The 18,782-nt window shown below is 30.9% G+C and overlaps 1 protein-coding gene across 1 annotated transcript in view; it reads right to left on the reverse strand.

Annotated features, from left to right (window-relative positions):
- Positions 1-18,782, reverse strand: part of LOC117160532 (uncharacterized) — a 72,734-nt gene that overhangs the window by 27,959 nt on the left and 25,993 nt on the right. Inside the window, exons 2-3 of the mRNA XM_033341345.2 lie at positions 6,226-6,305; positions 3,744-3,831 (exon numbers count right to left, since the gene is read on the reverse strand). Of these exons, the coding sequence (XP_033197236.2) occupies positions 3,744-3,831; positions 6,226-6,305 (168 nt within the window). The remainder of the gene's footprint in view (positions 1-3,743; positions 3,832-6,225; positions 6,306-18,782) is intronic.

Below are 18,782 nucleotides of genomic sequence, written 5' to 3' on the forward strand. Positions count from 1 at the left end.
CTCCCTGATGCCACACTATCCCACATGTATAATTAGTTAAAAATAAGTTACGAAATATTTACTACAAACATATATCTAGTGTAGAATTGATACATACAGTCATCTTAGGGCTCTAAATATACAGGGTGGTTGGTAACTGGTGGTACAAGAGGAAAGGGGGTGATTCGACTATATTTTCGACTTCTTTTTTCGCGTAGAATCACCCCCTTTCCGCTTGTACCACCAGTTACCAACCACCCTGTATATTATATTTTATATTTATATTATAATTTTATTTTATATTTATATATTTCCAAATATTACTTAAACTTAAATGTATAGAATATACATATACATGTATGGCATAAAAAAGTCCGAGATTTCTAAAGTATCTGATCGTAATATTTAAAGAATGAAATAAATTTCTACTTGGGATTACTTCCTCTAATCGTGTACACTATAGGCAATTATAGGTATAATTTATTTTCGATAGAAACGGAGGAAAGTATTAAAAAATAGTGGACTCATAAGTACCAAAGAGTTTTACGTCCAAGAGATTAGGAATAGAAGTATCGAGTGCTCTTATTTTTCATAGTTACTAGGTTAAAAGGATAACGTGTTTGTGATCTCTCTATAAAGTTCACGAAGAAATAATGCAAAAACAACTCGTAAAGGAATGATCATAGATTTCGTTGAACATATTCGAATTATAAAAATTTATAGATTAACGAATATCTAATATGTACGTTGACAAGCGATGCGTAGGATCAAAAGGATTAAACCACACGTATATAGCAAAATAAAATTGGCTGTAAGAGAAAGTGTTCAATTTGAATAAGCTTCTAAATATGTATGTCTGTTTTCAGTGTATACAAGAATGTTATAAATATTAATTGTTACAGTGAAATAGGCATGATGTAATATTTTTATTATTAGAATATTAAATAATATTCGTATAATATTATTCAATATTATTTTAATATTATACGAATATATTGGGTTGTCCGAAAAATTTCTTTCGCTTCGTAAGATGATAATAGATGAACAACAATTTCTGTCTATATTATTTTATTGAATTAGGTGTGACCCATTTCGTTCTATTTCTATTATTATGTTCGCGCATAACTCGATAAACTAATATAAAACAAGAAACATTGTGCGTCTATTATTTCCTTACAAAACGAAAGAAACTTTTCGGACAACCTAATAACACAGCTGGGTTTAAGACAATATTGACCTAAGTATTGACAGTAACTAACTATAAGTTTCATACGGGAGAGATTAACTCTAGGGTGTGAACTGGTCTTTATAGTTTGCAGTATATATTATTTGACTATTATTATTGACTTTACAATGTGATGGCTCGAACTTGCCTTGAGATGACACAAACGTAACCGTTAGTGGTCGGTACATAAATAGTCAATGGTTAGAACATAACTAACGAAGTGTTTGTTAAAGAACAAGGTCGTTTATGACCTACTTTTGAAGAAATTCATTATGAAAAATGAGAAATTGATCATCCATTGAAACATTGTTGGAAAAGGACAGTAGCGAATTACGATTACCAATCTAAGATTATATTGATTATATAGCAGATTATATTTTTAATAGAAATTGTAGTATGTACAGATTCGTTTCAGATGCTAAATTTTAGAACGAACGCTTTACTTTGGATATTCTTGCACATTAATTCTTGTGTTTTCTGAATGTTTAAATCTTCTACTTAAAATGCATCAACATCTGCAGTCTAATAATGATAAACAGAAAATTTTCTTTTTTCCAAAATCTATTGAAGATAATTACCTATCTACACCAGATTTATGATAGAGAAAAGTCGGCTTCTCCACTTGTCTTTGAGAGAACAGCATCGACAATTATATCAAATCGATTCGTATCCGAGTCAGTGTACAAGATTCACTGAATCAGAAATAAAGTCCAACAAGTTAGATTCAACATAATTGAGAAAGTTCTATATCAAAATTACGAGTTTAACAAAATCAGTCAGTCAGTTTTATAAAATCTGAAATTGACAAGCTGTTATCTAGACGATGCGTGTTAAAATTATTTTTTCATTACAAATATATTTGAAGATCTATGAATACATTTCTTGTATATTACTTAAAAGACGAACAAATTTCTAGAGAAGCTACAACGAACGAAAATTGATGGATAAAAGTAATCAACATGGAACAACATAATATTTACATTATCTCGTTATTTGTGACATTTTCTATATACTTTTCAAAGTATTATGTAACAATAAATGAAAAATAAAGAGAATATTTTATGCTTTATGATGCATAGTAACGCGTACAAACAGACGTTTTTATTCGACAAATTGCACTAACTCAGCTGTGACGAGTTTCATTATAAACTCGATGAAGCAAGGGACCTTCGATATTTCTGGCATAGAAAATTCAATAAAACATTAATGAATTAGGTAATTGCATTGAATCTATCGGAACTGTCCTGTTGCTTTGAACGAAGACTAACGTGCGTCCTGCTACACAATTAATGACGAGAAAGTGACGAATCGATATTCTTCGACACTTATTATTTGATAAACCATTCCAACTGACTGTGATTAATTGCTCTTTAATGACACGTTACATTTGACGCTAGTGTTTACTATAACTCAGTCAAATATCTTGATAAACATCGTACATGAATATTCTATTGTACATACATTTAAAAATGCCAATATTTTTTATATTAATCGCATTTCGAAAATTTCACAATTTTATAGAATATATTTATAAAATATCGTGGAAATCTAAACTGTAATAGACGATGTGATCTTAATTATTATAATGGCATATAAAACGAAGACTTCTATTAAATACAAAGTATATGTATGTATATACTTGTTAATTGACATTTAAGAAAATATATGTCGGAGATGTAGGGTCAACGGGCCTTTCTTTTGTAATTTTGGGAAGATCCCCGATACTTTGGTCCAAACCATTTATTATAGATGTACTTAAATAATAGAACTTAGAAGTAGCTGTTGCGATACGATCTGATTATGTTCGCCCGAGATTTGTGGCAGTGGGCTTGGGCTCCAGGTGACACAACTGGTCGCCGAACGTAGCCACGGTCACGGGATGAATGTTTTTACCTAACAGAAGAAGTACCAATATTGAGGGACACACGCTGTATTAACAAACAATCCCCGGACAGGAGCAATGACGGCTCTACGCGGGTCTGCCTAGTAACGGCGCCTGGAATTTTGTCGATATCCCCGATCAATATGCAATTGACAAATGCGATCGTATCAGTCTTTTATTCTTGCGATCACCTTGGAGAGTTTGCACGCATCGTCTTGTCAGTCAGTGAGAAAGATACCGAGCGTCACAGCTAACGGCACTTTGTGTTTTAAAATATATTCTATTGTACAAAGAGTTTTCCCGTTGACCGTGGATTCGTTATTGAACCTAAGAACATTGTCTTTAACATCAAGAGTGTCTAATTACCACGTTTGATTGTCAAACTCTGTTAAATCAACACTTGTACATATAATTGTAGATATAATCTTCATTGAACAACAACGATGGCTTGTCCTAACGAAGATACGCTACGCGCCCCTAAGACTAACGCCAACCCGACAAAGCCGACATGTAGATATGTACATGAACTAATAAAACAGTTTAAGAAAGATCGTTAACCAGAAATTAATATAATATCGTACTATTAACAAATATTAATATGTTTATACTATAAATCCCATATAACATATTAAACAGTACAGAGATAGATAAACTTACCTAGCGTTCGTTTGGTAAGTAAATCTTTCTGCCTCGATTCCTGCGCGTGCTCTTGCTTGCAAATCATGATCAACTCCATAAACATAATCTGTGAATAGAGCATAATTTTTCTTATAAATTTACAACGAAGAATTGTAGGAATATCATGGTGTATAAAAATGTATAGTATATGCAATATTATTTATGTAAAATATTATTTGTATAATATATAATAAACCTCTTCTTAACGCTTTACACATTCTACAGACTATAGTTATTTCACAAATTATTGTTAATAAATAACAATGCTTAATATAGAGAAAAATATTAATATCCTGTAATATGTTGTCTATACGTGTATGTATGTGTGTATAAATGCACGTATGTATATAGTGAATATTTACATTCAAATTTTTCAGAGCCTGAGTCATGGCCAAAAAATGTATTCCATACATTTGAATAGTTTTGCATAAGAAATCATTGCTGTTTATTTATAGAATAATTTCGCAATAGTTGTTATTTTCTATCTTTCTTACCAGATTAAGTCATCGTCAATTATAATTAATCGTATTTTACTATCTTATAAGCAAAGAAATATTTCATTATAAAAAGTTATCAAGTTTTTTTTATTATTACATATATAATTTGACAGCTTCGTGTCAATAAAAATAACGCAATTAATTAATCATACTACTTATACTTTTGCATAAAACTTAAGCTTTTAAGTATAACAGTTTACGTCACAAACCCATGAGGGCAAAAGTAAATTAGAAAAGTATTAAAAAACGTTATACAATAAAGTAAACGGATAATAAATTAAATTGAAATAAATATTCAAAATTGATATACAAAGTATATAAGAAATTTGCAATAGATTCTAGTGCCTGGTTTTCTCAATTTATTACATTTCTTTCTTTTCTTGAAATATGAAAATATTCCAAAACTTATATATCTATGCGGATATTTTAAGAAAAGTTATTAATTCAAGAAATAACTGCGCGACTTTAGTAAATTTAAAATCTATTATTTATTGATTAATTGCAAATCATTTACACGATGTTTCTCAGATTAACGATATTAAAGATATGTTCACTTATCTAAAATGTTATGAATAATTTATACAAAACATTTTTAAATATATGAATCCTATGTAACGAAACACGACTATTATGATTATACTGGTGAAACGAATCTGAAAATGTATATGGAAATTATGAGATATAAAAAGCGTCGAAGAATTTGAACAGTCAATTATTTACTGTTACTGTAATGAGATCACCTTTGGTAATAATTGTTATGTTTAAGCTCACTATTCATATCTGTAGTAATGGTAATTATTTAATAAATATCTTATATAATCTTTTAGAGTTTAAGGTAACTTTCCTGCCATATACATTTTCAATTATGGATATAATGACGATAGTTACGTCTTCTTACAGCGGTAATGAAATTTCAAAATGATTCCGTTAATGTACTTGCACATAATATGTTCATAAAAATTTTCTGTGGCAAGTGATTAAATAGTTTCATGTGCCAGTGTAGCCAAGGAATTACTACGCGACGCGACGTACAGCGAATGAAAGATGATTAATGATTACATTAATGAGTTCCTTAATACTAACGAGATATTATTCGCGAGTCGATTTTCTGATGTAACTATGGAATATCATCGCGATCAACAACAACAACGAATTTTTGCTACGGCGCGAGAGAAATCTCACGATTGTCTTTGACAATTCTCCTCAAAATTGTAACAGCAACGATCATGTGCCTTTTTCGTTGCACAACAGATACATGGCTATTAAAAAAAAAAACACGATTTTCGAGTTCTCGATGCATATTTTAATTTTGTTAACGCACGGTGAAAGATTCCTTGAACTTTACAATTTTGAACTTTTGCAATGGCCAATGACGAAAATAACGTTGAGCACACTAAACCCGCGAATGATAAATGTATAAAGAAAATTATTAAAGACAACGTATTGATTGTGATAGAGTTAATGAATATTTCATGAAGATTCGTGAAACAATTAAGATATAGTTAAAATAATAATGTGTCTTATTAACGCGCCTGATTAATAGATCCTATTAATATATTTCAATTATTAATATATTTATTAATTAAAGAAATTTTTATTTAATTTTATCTTTTCGTTTTATCCTTTCTGCTTAACCCGAATGACAAACAAAACTTTGGAAATAAAAGATCTAAACGATATTATTCAACACTACGAACAAACATCCCAGATATTAATTAGGAAATAAATTAATAATTGTTAAATATTTCTAATAGTAATCGTTAATTTTATATGAATTTTATTTTGCTAATTTAGTAACTATAATTCTTATTATTTCTCAGATCTTGTTTTAATATTACTATAAGCAATTTCCTTGTAAGCTATCAATTTATAATAGTTTTGGTTAGCTGAAGGAATGTGTTCTTAAAGCGTAGTCTATATATATTCTGATACTTCGAAGGAATTAATTAAGAATTTCTACTTGCCTGAAATATCAAAATGGTGGACTGTCGCTGTGACTGCCAAGGCCACAAAGATTATAGTGGATAGCAGACCTAAGCTGCACCTGAAGCAAAAAAAGACAAATTCAGTCAGAGGATGAATATTCATGCCGAAGAGAAAATATTTTCGGAAACATTTCAAATCGCATTATGTCGAAGTACAGGAATAATTGTTCTACAATGTAAATTGCACTAATGTAAAATGTATTAATGATAAAATATTAAAATAAATTAATGATTAGATAGCACTTGCTATATGTTTATGATATTAGCAAGTTATACGTTTATATTATAGTATCTATTATACAGCTCAGCAGTAAAATATTATAGTTCAATATCCGCTGATACATACATACATACCTACCGGTTTTAAATATCACACCTTGAGTTAATCGTGATGATAACCTTTCTTCTATCAGTTAGAGAAATAGCCTTCATTCGATACATAATTTTGCATAATATCCACTTAATACCGTATTAATAAATTGACGAGTTATAAGACGTAGATGATGTTGTACGTTTCAGGTTATAGGCCTCTATTATGCAAACACTTTCTATATACATATATATTATAATTTTATTATAATATTATAATTATAATATAATTATACAGGGTGGTTGGTAACTGGTGACACAAGCGGAAAGGGGGTGATTCTACTCGAAAAAAGAAGTCGAAAATATAGAATAAAAATTAAAAAAAAAATTTTTTTTTAATTTTTCCATCGAGACAACGATCCACAGTGAGTCAAGCGAAAAATTTTTATTCTACATTTTCAACTTCTTTTTTCGCGTAGAATCACCCCCTTTCCGCTTGTACCACCAGTTACCAACCACCCTGTATAATTATATTATAAATTTATTATAAGTTAAACTTGTAATTTTATTATAAATTAAATCAGTAATATAATTAGCACATTTAAGCGTCCATCGCATATTGGTTACAATCTCAAAAGTTGGAAGAATTTGATATAAACAGAATTTTAACAAGTCTCGTAAGACTAATCATTTACTTATTTGTTAAAATGATACGTTATGATAATGTATATGTTAAATTTTTTATCTTCAAATAGTAAAGGTGAATGATTAAGAAGATGAAACATCAAAGAGAACACAGTACATCACAAGTACAACTTCCAAAGTTTATTATAGAACCTTACGTATTTTATTACTGGACTCTATTATACTTGTATTAGATTATTATGCAAGCAAATTGAATTTTGTGACTTGTAGACTTTCACTGATAATATTGCTTCAATTGCATAAGAGAGTCGTAAAGATGTAAATTTATAGCAGCTCTTAAAAATCAATTTCCTATCTACTGTGTCTAATATTAACATTCGTATAAATATATTATTCGCATTCATAACATTCTACTACAATATATATGTATATATTTAAGTATGTTCATAAAAATATAAAAGTATATATTGATGTCCTTTACCGCATACAGCTGTAACAACTAGACTCCAGATTTTTATACTCTTTTATATTTTGATAAACATACATAAATAAATGGAACGTAAAACCCTTGTTGTATCCAATAAATATCATAGCAAACACTGTACTTTGTATATTTTATATATTTTCGCATATAATATATGTGTATCGTGTGCGTTTTTGCATTCTCAAATTTGTCCATAAATACATAGAAATCCGCAGTCTAGTTATTAACAATCACAAAGATCACAGTTATGATAGGTCTTTCTGTGTGTCATCAATTTTCTAATTAAATCAAGTAAAATTGCAGACGATCATATACATCCATAAACGGTATCATTCTCTCTCTTCCTCTCTCTCTCTCTCTCTGTCTCTCTCAAAACTATTAATCATATTAAACTATCAATCATAGTTTAAGTGCAAGTAAGGGAAACACGATTCTCTCGTACTAAATACTGCCAGGTATCTTTAAAATCATCGGTATGCGACTTGGACGAATGTCTCTGCTGAACTGCGCATACTTTCTCTGCGAGAGCAGGAGAGAAATGCAATGCCGAAGGAAGACAGAAAAGATAGACAACGAGAACGAGAGAAAAAGGGAGGTTGGTATTGATAGAAAGACAGAAAGAGAGAGAAAGGCCATGAAAGATCAAGAGCAGCGAGCGGATTCGCTCGAGAATCGGGTAGAAGAAGTTTTCCCCGCTCCGATGGACGTTTTACCGCAATCTCGGCTCGCGAGTTACGCATCGAAAACGTTATTTACAACAACGATTTCCCTCTCATCTCGTTTTTTCTTCGTAGTAAGATCATTGAAACAGCAAAAGTGTCGCGAGCTTCTTACACGTATCGTGGCTGGCTCACCGCGATATTTGAACACTTCTCACGAAGAAATTTTATGTATATATTTTGTGCGTGCTATGTATAAAACATTGAAAATTTCATTTGCAATAGTCGTAATGAAATACGACTGCAAGACTATACTGGTAAAGCTTGAGATCAATCTGAAGAGATATATATATAGAAATTACAACATTTTTACTGCAAAGTATATACCTATATGATGGAAAATTAGTATACAGCATGAATAATAAATGTTAAAAATGGTGTCGCTGTATATCGAGGTTCGTTAATATAAATCGACTTGTTGTTTTGAACGGTTTTGTAATCCTGCGAAATATATACTTGTACCGAATATCTTGTAGCTTCTATGTACATTTCCAATTTTTGTCAAACTTTCTCAATACAAACATAATGGTCGAGTCTCATGACAAAGCTAACAAAATTCCAAGTTGTTTTAAAAGATTTCTATACGCGTTGGAATACTTTTGTAACCAACTGCACACTTGCACTAAATATTTCCGTGTTTCTACGTACATTTTCAAATCTATCTCAGATTTTATCGATATAACCACGATAGTCGTGCCTCCTTACAAGGTCGATGAAATTTCAAAATCTTTTGTATAATATGTACAATGTATTCATAGAAAATATCTACAAGCGTCGAAAGGCTTTCAACCAGCAAGCTTTCAGCAAGTCCGCGCTGCTTAGCGATCTTCCCGCATGGACGAGACACGCGCGATCCAAAAAAAGAGGGAGAAGAGACGAAGCGCCTTTTAACGATTATCCTTGGTGAAATTCTTACTTGGAAAGAACCGCTTTTTTTTTTAATCCGATTTCTTTGATCTACACTTGGAAATAGGTAAGAGACGCGGAGTGACGTAAGATCAGTAAAATTTATGATTAATGAATTTTGATGAAATTGGCGTGAGGCTAAGAAATTAACGATTGCGGGTATTGAGAAATATTTCTAATAAATTTAGTTTGACAAATTGAATTAACATATATAAATTATTTAAAACATTCGCTGGCATTGGCATATATGTCGTGGCAAATAATTATCTAAAACGAGATTACTAGATTTTCAGTGGTAATAATTACGGATATTACTGGGTTCTTATTTTTGTACAGTTAAAATGGAATTCAGGAGGAAAATAAAGCAGTAAGTAGTAAGCAATGGGCTTAAAATAAGCATTGTTATTTCACGTAGATATTACGGAATGTTTTTGCGATGTTTTGGAAAATAATATGTCTCTTTTTATTTTGGGTCTAAATCTACTTTGTTAATTAAATATTTGTATTTCTTCTAGTCAGTTTTAGAAAACGATCGTTTATTCCAAAGAACGTTGGGCAATATAAACGTTATGATAAAAATCGCAAACTATAGTACAATCATCTTCTAATTATTCTTTTCAAAAGATGATAGTCATATCTATAGTAAACTAAGGATGTTTCCGATAAAAACGATATGCAACTTCTAGAAAGAGATAGCTATATTTTAATAACACAAGTGAATATGTTAAATAAATATTGATAAATGTTATATCAGGGTAGAAAATAAAACTTAATAAACATCAAAATTTAATGTTCTAGGATTCCTATGTTCTAGAATTAGGTTCTGGAATTTTTTAAAGAATTAAGATGGAAAAGCTGTTTCGCCTTGGAAAAAGCGGACAAACTAAATATAAGTTTATCGAATTTCTATACAGAAAATCGAGAGAACTGCACACTTCATCTTAGAATTATATTGATAATAGATGTATCACAAGACACGAGGTAAAGTTGAATAAATGTTAGGAGATAAAAACTGGTTAAAATGTTGAAAATCTAGTATTCTTTAGGAGAAGTTAATATTTTTTAATCAATTGATGTTTTATTGCCTAAAGAAGAGTGAAAAGAGAGTTATCATTGTTTAAAATCAGTAATGAAAATGGCAAGGACGAGAGTTATTAGAAAACAAAAGAGAGAATGGAGAATTGAGAACAACTGAATTAAGCGGAATTTTTTCGAAAGCGAGCCGAGTGTGTGGGTGATCGTGAGTTGTGAGGAACGAGGATTCCCCGAGAGAAAAACGCCGATTACGAAGTAATCGTTGACCTTTCGTACTATAAATCGTGTCGAGTATCGTATCTCGCCATTCTTCATTTTTAACAGCTTCCCTACATTCCTTGTATTCTTTTCGTACGATTGTAAAAATGAGCGATGTTAATATTTTGACGCTTCAATCTGATGTCCACGTTCATTTGAGATTTTAAACATTGAATTGTTAACTACCTGCATTCTTTTACGATGCCATTCGTATAGATATTCATACTAAATATAAGTTTGATACTAATATTCGTAATAAATATACAGGGTGATTGGTACCTGGTAGTACAAGCGGAAAGGGGGTAATTCTACGCGAAAAAAGAAGTCGAAAATATAGAATAAAAATTTTTCGTTTGAGGCTTTGTTTTCGAGAAAATCGACTTTGAATTTTCGCTCGGTACGCGTGCACTTCATCACGTCTCGTTATAACGGATCTCACTGTAGATCGTTGTCTCGATAGAAAAATTAAAAAAAAAAATTTTTATTCTATATTTTCGACTTCCTTTTTCGCGTAGAATCACCCCCTTTCCGCTTGTACCACCAGTTACCAACCACCCTGTATATCATGTATTAAAATTGCTTTAAAATTTTTATATATAATATTTACGATATATATTAATAAATTATAGTACAAAATTTCAGGTTCTAAGTTGGAATTATAAATTTGTAATGGATTAAATATATCAGAACATAGATTTAAGTGAGTTATTTTATTGCTTATTTTTTTAGGATAATATAAGAATAACGGGATTGAAATACTAATTAATTTTATTAAAATGAAATTCCTTTGCCATATGAGATGGTATATAAGGTGCTATGAATGAATTACAAGTTCAAGTCGATATCATTTTATATTGATACTATAAATTAGTACAAAATATGTACGTATATTAATTCAGCTTTACTAAACTATAATAAATAACTATGTATATATGTGAACACTCATTTAAAATTCATTTAATGAAACTCATTTAAATTTAGCAATTTAACTAATGTACTGAACAAATTTTCATTTATGCATTTCCTTTTATTCAAGCCGGACTAATCGCAATAATTTTTCTTCATAAAAGCAGAATATCTTGTTTAATATTTGTGTATGTTTAATATTAATTATTTTATTAATACAACCACAATCTGTTTGTTAATTGAGACTGTCGATACAATTACATAACGTAAAATCAAAACATTTCTTAGTTTCGAATTATTAATAACACTAGAACCTCGATTAATTGCGTCTATATATGAAACCTTATATCTTTTCAATTTTTTAGTCAATTGAAAGGACCAGAGAAAATATTTTACAAATGTAGTTTCTTAAAAATCAAGGTTAGTAAAAGAAATAATAAATAAAATTTCTGTCTCTTTAATACATTTTATCGTGAACTTTAAAGGATATATCCGTATACATAGATTTTTCTGTTAAACTTTTACTCTATCTATAGCGTCTTCAAATTAAAAATTCTGCCATTTATGTCACGTACAGTCACTAAACTGTTCTAAATATTCGACATTCTGTATATTTCAATAAATAAGTAAATATTCTAATCATTCTTATCCTAACAATTCCGAGACATTTAACCATCAAACCGCCTTTACAATTAACCTTTAAACCTATTAAAAACGCCTGAACCTACCTAACAACGAGATGCTACCAATTTGACTCGAACGTTTCACTAATCTCCGCCATTCACCTAATACAATATACGATCTTTCAACCGGAACCTAATAATTTCGATTCAACCTCCTTTCCAAACACCATGATCTAAAAAGTACCGCAATCCATTGATGAAGAAAAGACGTTTGCTTCGTCGATCTTGTCTTAGAAAGTAACTCTAACGTTCTTACGCGCGACTACAGAAGAACACAAGCACGTTTCAATGATGATCGGTTGGGAGACACTGGCCTTTCGATTTCGACTTTCGATGATATCGCGTATATGTAGGTGGACAGAGGAAAAGGTGGGCCTGTTCGGTTCCCCCGGGGCCAAATAGAAACCAGATCAGAGAGCAGCAAGTTGGAGAATTCCTGTATAGGAGGGTGAGTCGACCCTGTTCTTCGCGCGAGAATCAAACAGCAAGTGGACTGTCCGAACGATATCTATCGCTCCTTCATATCGGATCGATCTTTGTCTTTTTGGCTAAGAAAATTATATGTTGATTCGTTGTAACATACCGTTACGATGATCAGAATAAGATAAATTAGAATAAAAAATTTTGAATAACGCAGGCAACCGAATGAAACGAAAAGTGTCCTATCTGACGAGCAATAACTTTCAACCAATTTTATCGCAACGTAATCCATATTTTATGAAAATTAAATATCGCCGCCCGTAAGCGAGACATATAAAAATATCGCGTGGGAATCAACGTGTTAATGAATGTTTATTTATTGTATTAATTTTAGGTATTTCAATATTTTAACCACCCAACACGCTAAACAACTTTGCGCTATTTTTACTGTTTCAGTTCAGTTCTATGAAACTAAATTCGAACGTTCCTCATTGGCTTATTATATTAAATAATCATATTACAACGTGTGAATGTGAGATATAATTATTTCGAATAATCGCTGTTAATGTACATTACTGCTTGTCGTTAAAATCTTATCCTACGAAATACTTCAATTTTAGATCTAATTTTTACAAGCCTCTCAAAATCAACCGATGATATTACGATAGAACTGTGATCAATTCGATTTTTATAATTTAATTCAAATTGTAATAGGAAGTTTCAGATAATTTTAAATAGAAGTATTCGTAGACGCGTTTTTGACAAACATATAACTTTCTTCGGGGTATTTTACATATATTGACATTAAAAAGGGACAACGATGTTTGTCATACAAATGCAACGATCGCGTTCAGTTTTTATTTTTGTTTCCCACTATTTTCTGCAAGGGACTGTCAACGAGTTTTCTATCTGACCGATGTCCTGATAGTCGAAATTCTACCATATCTTGAAATTTTTCTGAAATTTCTCTACGAACTTCCCGAACGACCCAATATATATATATCGGACGTTATCGAGGAGAAGCGGCATGAAATTCCTTTCACGGCTTTCGAAAGCGTTAAGAAAGTCGCTGGAAGAAAGAGAACCTGTTTAATAAAGACTCGTTATTTTGCTTCGAACGACCATGTCGTTTGTTTGTATGGAAATTTTTTAAGTGCGTGGGAAAACACGGGCGCAGATCCATCCAAAGGGTATGCGAACGATCGCATTAACGCGCTTCGTGCTGGATTCGACTTGCGCTTTCAATCTGCCTCGTCTGATCTCTCGACGAGGCAGAAAACCTGATTAAATCGTGATTCCAACTCCGCGGGTCACGGACAATGGCTGCTCTTTTGGAAAAACTCGGTCAACTTGCATTTGTCTTTTCTCTCGGTCACGATGGAACGATGTGATCTTGGCTGTTGGAAAGTTCGGTTTCAGTGCGAACAGGTTCTGGGTGCAATTGATGTAAGTGCAAACGAAGGAGTTTGAATTGTGATAAGACTTGTGATAACGAGAACTTTGAAGAGTCTGAAACGTTTAGGAATATTAGAGGTTGGTGCATATGAAACGTCGACTTCGCAAATAAAACACAAAAATAGTCCTTACGTCGATCATCATTCAGTGCACTTTTTCGACGACCATCTAATTTCGTTATTCCAAGTTTATATATTTGTTATTAATTCGTGTATTAAAAATTACCGGTTATCGGATATAAAACTTATTGGAATGTGGTGGTTGTAATTTCCTTTGGAATCAAAGGATGTTTCCTTTGGAACAATGATCCAAATATAACAAAGGATGTGTTTAACTTCCTTTAAATGCCACGTTTCTCGACAACTTTTACTTCATACTGTCTAAAAATCTCGTATAAGACGACTACACGAATATTTTGATCATTTATGATGGCCAATATTAAATTTTCCATATTTCTATTATAAATCGTTTTAATATGTGTGAATGTACATACTGTTCGATACATGAATATTAAATATTGAATATATGTGATTTGTCGTAAATTTGTAGTATTTATAACTGTCTGACCTTTATGAAACAAGGAGCCACAAAAGTATGTATCCAAGATTTAAATAATCAAGTGGAACGTATGCACTAGTTACTGTTACTAAGAAGGATAAATTACATGTCATTGAAAATATTTCAAAATAATTATGATAAATTTAGTCAGTTGGTATGAAACAGTTTAAAGAAATGATTTGTACAATGTGAAAATTATCAAGTGGAACGTATGCACTAGTTGCTGTTACTAAGAAGGATAAATTACATGTCATTGAAAATATTTCAAAATAATTATGATAAATTTAGTCAATTGGTATGGAACAGTTTAAAGAAACGGTTTGTACAATGCGAAGATAAAATAAGAGAAAGAATATGTATATAAATTTGAGGATTGCTTTACACGGGTCACTTCGCATAAATGAATTATAAAATATCATATTTGAGAAGAACACGCGATAGAGTATTACGCATATCACTATCAATTACCGAAATATGAAAGATATTACGAACAGAGTTAAGAATAATATTAACAATTATTAGAGGGTTAATTAATTTGTATAAGGTATGCAGTTTTACGTAATTATATATATGTTACATACGTTTAGTTTGTGACAATTTACTCCATCATTCTGGTTTCAAATGTAAAAGATATATCGAACTGTAAAGAAATGCACTTGTATTGAATCAACACTCAAAAATATATCCAACAGCATATCGAAACGTATGATCGGATTTTTCACGCTGACTACACAAAAAATGTGTCTTTCATCCGAACAAAATATTTTCTACATCTACAAAATTATTACTCTCCCATTACGATCACTGGAACTTTCTCACATCCATATTCACAATGAAACAAATAAATAAATTCGCGATCAATTTATAAGAAAATTAAGCACATAATTTACGTAGAAACTATCTCGTCGTTAGAAATCAAACGAATCTTGTCTTTCTTTTCCTTTAGCCTCGAACCAAGTCGATAAGCACAATGCAAGTGACTTTGTACTTTTCTACGGTTTCTTCACCTTCGCTACACCTAATGAACGCTCACTTTTCTGCCTGTCGATGCATGACACTTTCCTTACTGTTTCCATAAATCATTTCAATGTCAGGAAACGCGAGCAGAGTACAGTTTTCTTGCTTCTGCGTTACACTGTTCTAGTTTTCGTGATCACGACCACATGTTCCATATATATATATATTATTCGACTAAAGCAATTCATCTTTAATGTGACATATTAAGAAAACTTTTGATTTTCATTTCTGATCCCGTAAAACTTTCACATTCTGATGCAAAGAGGCTTCTGATTCCTATTATACCTTCTCCTTTTCGATTATAGATTTTCGTCGCTTTTTAATGTATTATTTTAGTACATAACATAATATACATCAAAACAATCGACCTGCATTATCAAATATCTGATAAATTTTTATTTGAGATTATTTGAACCTCCGTTCTATTACATGTAAATCTAAAATTTTCATACCAAGATATTTGTGTACTGAAAAATATCTGATTTATGTTAAATTGTTTTCGCATTCATTGTAATATTAATTTTTATTACGAAGTAGCACATGTTTCCAATTCCTTTTGTTGCGTTTTAAGCAATAAATATCATTTGTTTCGTCGATCGTAAATCCTTGAAATATCGCGTGTGTTTAGTTAAAAGCTACCGAAATTGTTTCCCTCTGTTTCTCTCTCTCTCTCTCTCGCTCTCTCTTAAATTATTGTGAAACATTCTTTCTTCTATGAATAAATTAGTGAATCGTTAAAGTTTTATTGGAACGTAATTTTTCTACTTTCCAAATGACATTTCCATTTTACATAAATTTCTACAACATTTTTATTTCGATTAAATGTCTATTTTAACGATATATATATTCCAACCAAATTTCTTATTAAACGAAATTCTCATTGCATTTAAATTCCCACATAAACAATATTTCTATCAAACTGCATTTTTCATTGCACCATATTCTATTCCAACGACATTTCCAATTAAGCGGTACATATTCCTATTTCAAATATCATAATTCAATACTATACGATATTCCTATTTCCACATATGTCGATTAACTTACGTTTCAAATTATATCAACGTAAATACGTAAGAAAGTCATCGATCAGTGCAGTTAAAACACGTGCCAGGAAATTTTCTGAATACGACGACGCATTTACCAGATTTCACTTTGTTCAGACGATCGATCTACCATATCTGCGATTAAATAGACATCAATCAGAGTTCGAAGAGATACTGATTTTCATTGCTTGATCTCTCGGTCTTGACTTTACTTGGCTGTCACGCGGAAATTCCTAGGCCGCTTCCTAATCCGGTCCGGACAATTTCCTTTTCTACTAAGTCACTTTAGACATTTATCCCTTGCGAGAATTCAACATGAAAAAACAAAATTCTTTTATCACTTTCAGCTGTATTGTCGTTTGTTAGCATAGAAATTACCATTTTAGGCCAGATAAGTGGCACACAGTTAAGGAAACTGTTTAACGTTCACTACGGAGAATTTATGAATACGTGAGGATTAAAAGCTTACAAGTTATTATATTTGCGCGTAGTACTTACTATACTAGTAAGACAGAGAGTGAGAGAGAAAACGAAACAGAAAGTGAGCCATACAGTGCATCAATGGGAATTCTTATTCCTTTTGTTAGCTTTTAATTGATATACCCAATTTAAATCAGTTTTGGTTTCATTCCTTATTACTCGAATTAATTTTAGTTTCAGGTTCAGAGATTATTTATTACAGTGACGAATGATTTTATCGTAAAATATACGGCGCATTGATTATTATTATTTCGCCTTGTTAATTTTATTATATAACTTTTAAGCGTAATTATGCATAAAACATATATGTTAAATTTAATCAAAATTGGTATTAGAAACATTTAAATATTTAAAGCCCTAGAAATATAGTATACAGGGATATAACCGATATTAATATATCAACTAAACATGGCAACATAATTACAAACCAATATATAACTTTCAACTTAAATATGTATCTCTCGTATATTTAGATGCTATCTGTGTAAAATACTTTTTACTTATTTAAATACTCTAAACAAATTAAGAAACGAATGAAACAACATGATATAATATTTAAGAATAATGGCTTCATATCTCAGAGCTTGCCTTATTTTACTTTTATGCTGATCGTTGAAACATTACATTTAACATAACAATATCGAGTGGGTAAAAATTACTAAATTATGTCTAGGCACGTATGCTATGCGTTAAGAATACAGAGAACATATAGATAGTTAGAATAAGAATACATCACATTGGAAAGTTCCGAGAGTATGTGCAAAATGCGTATTTTTACGGAACTTGGTATCGAGGATATGATATTTCCGTAGTTTTTCCTTTATTTAACGCAACACATTAAAATGATGCAATAAACAAAATTCTGCTAGAACGTGGTATTTCGTTTAGACTAAATACGAATATTGAATAATCATAATTATGCAAAAATATGGAAAAGATTTTTCCAATTCGAAAAGAATAAGGACACTCGGTGTAATCAGAAGAAATTTCAATAATTTATTAATAATTAACGGTAAAATTTCATCTTGAATTTTTTCGTAACAGAAAAGTTCCTTTGCCGCTCTCAGAATAAAATTTTACAAATAGGACGTAAAAATTATGTGCTCATAAAAGTTTAGCAAATTTTTAACTACTGGAAAGAATTATTTTTGCACGTGCAGATACAAAATGTTAGATCTTAATTCTGCTACCCTTATCGCTTATTATAAGCAATTATTTCGATCGATCTGTTTTGAACAGTCGTTAAATTTGTTCTGAAACTGTTTAAATCCTTCGCTTAAACTTATTTTCCACCGCCAGGATGAAATTAGTATTAGCCAAGTAATAGACGTATTAGAAGTTGCTGAATTATAAATTGTTCGATTCTGATAAAATATGTTTCCTTTTAACGGTAAGTTTCATTTTTATTTATAACGTGTACATTTTTCCTTCTATCAGCTACACCAATTATGTTTCTTTTTTAAGTTCGAGCAACTTAGTTTTTGTTTTCCTTGATTCATTTCCGATAGATCAAGCGATAAATCAAGCGATAAATCAAGCTCAGATATAAGATTAATATAAATTTCTCTTACATATCGGTAATATTTATTTATTACTTTTACAGGTTACGTAGAAA

Source organism: Bombus vancouverensis, chromosome 1, assembly GCF_051014615.1.
Source record: "Bombus vancouverensis nearcticus chromosome 1, iyBomVanc1_principal, whole genome shotgun sequence".
NCBI lineage: Eukaryota > Metazoa > Arthropoda > Insecta > Hymenoptera > Apidae > Bombus > Bombus vancouverensis.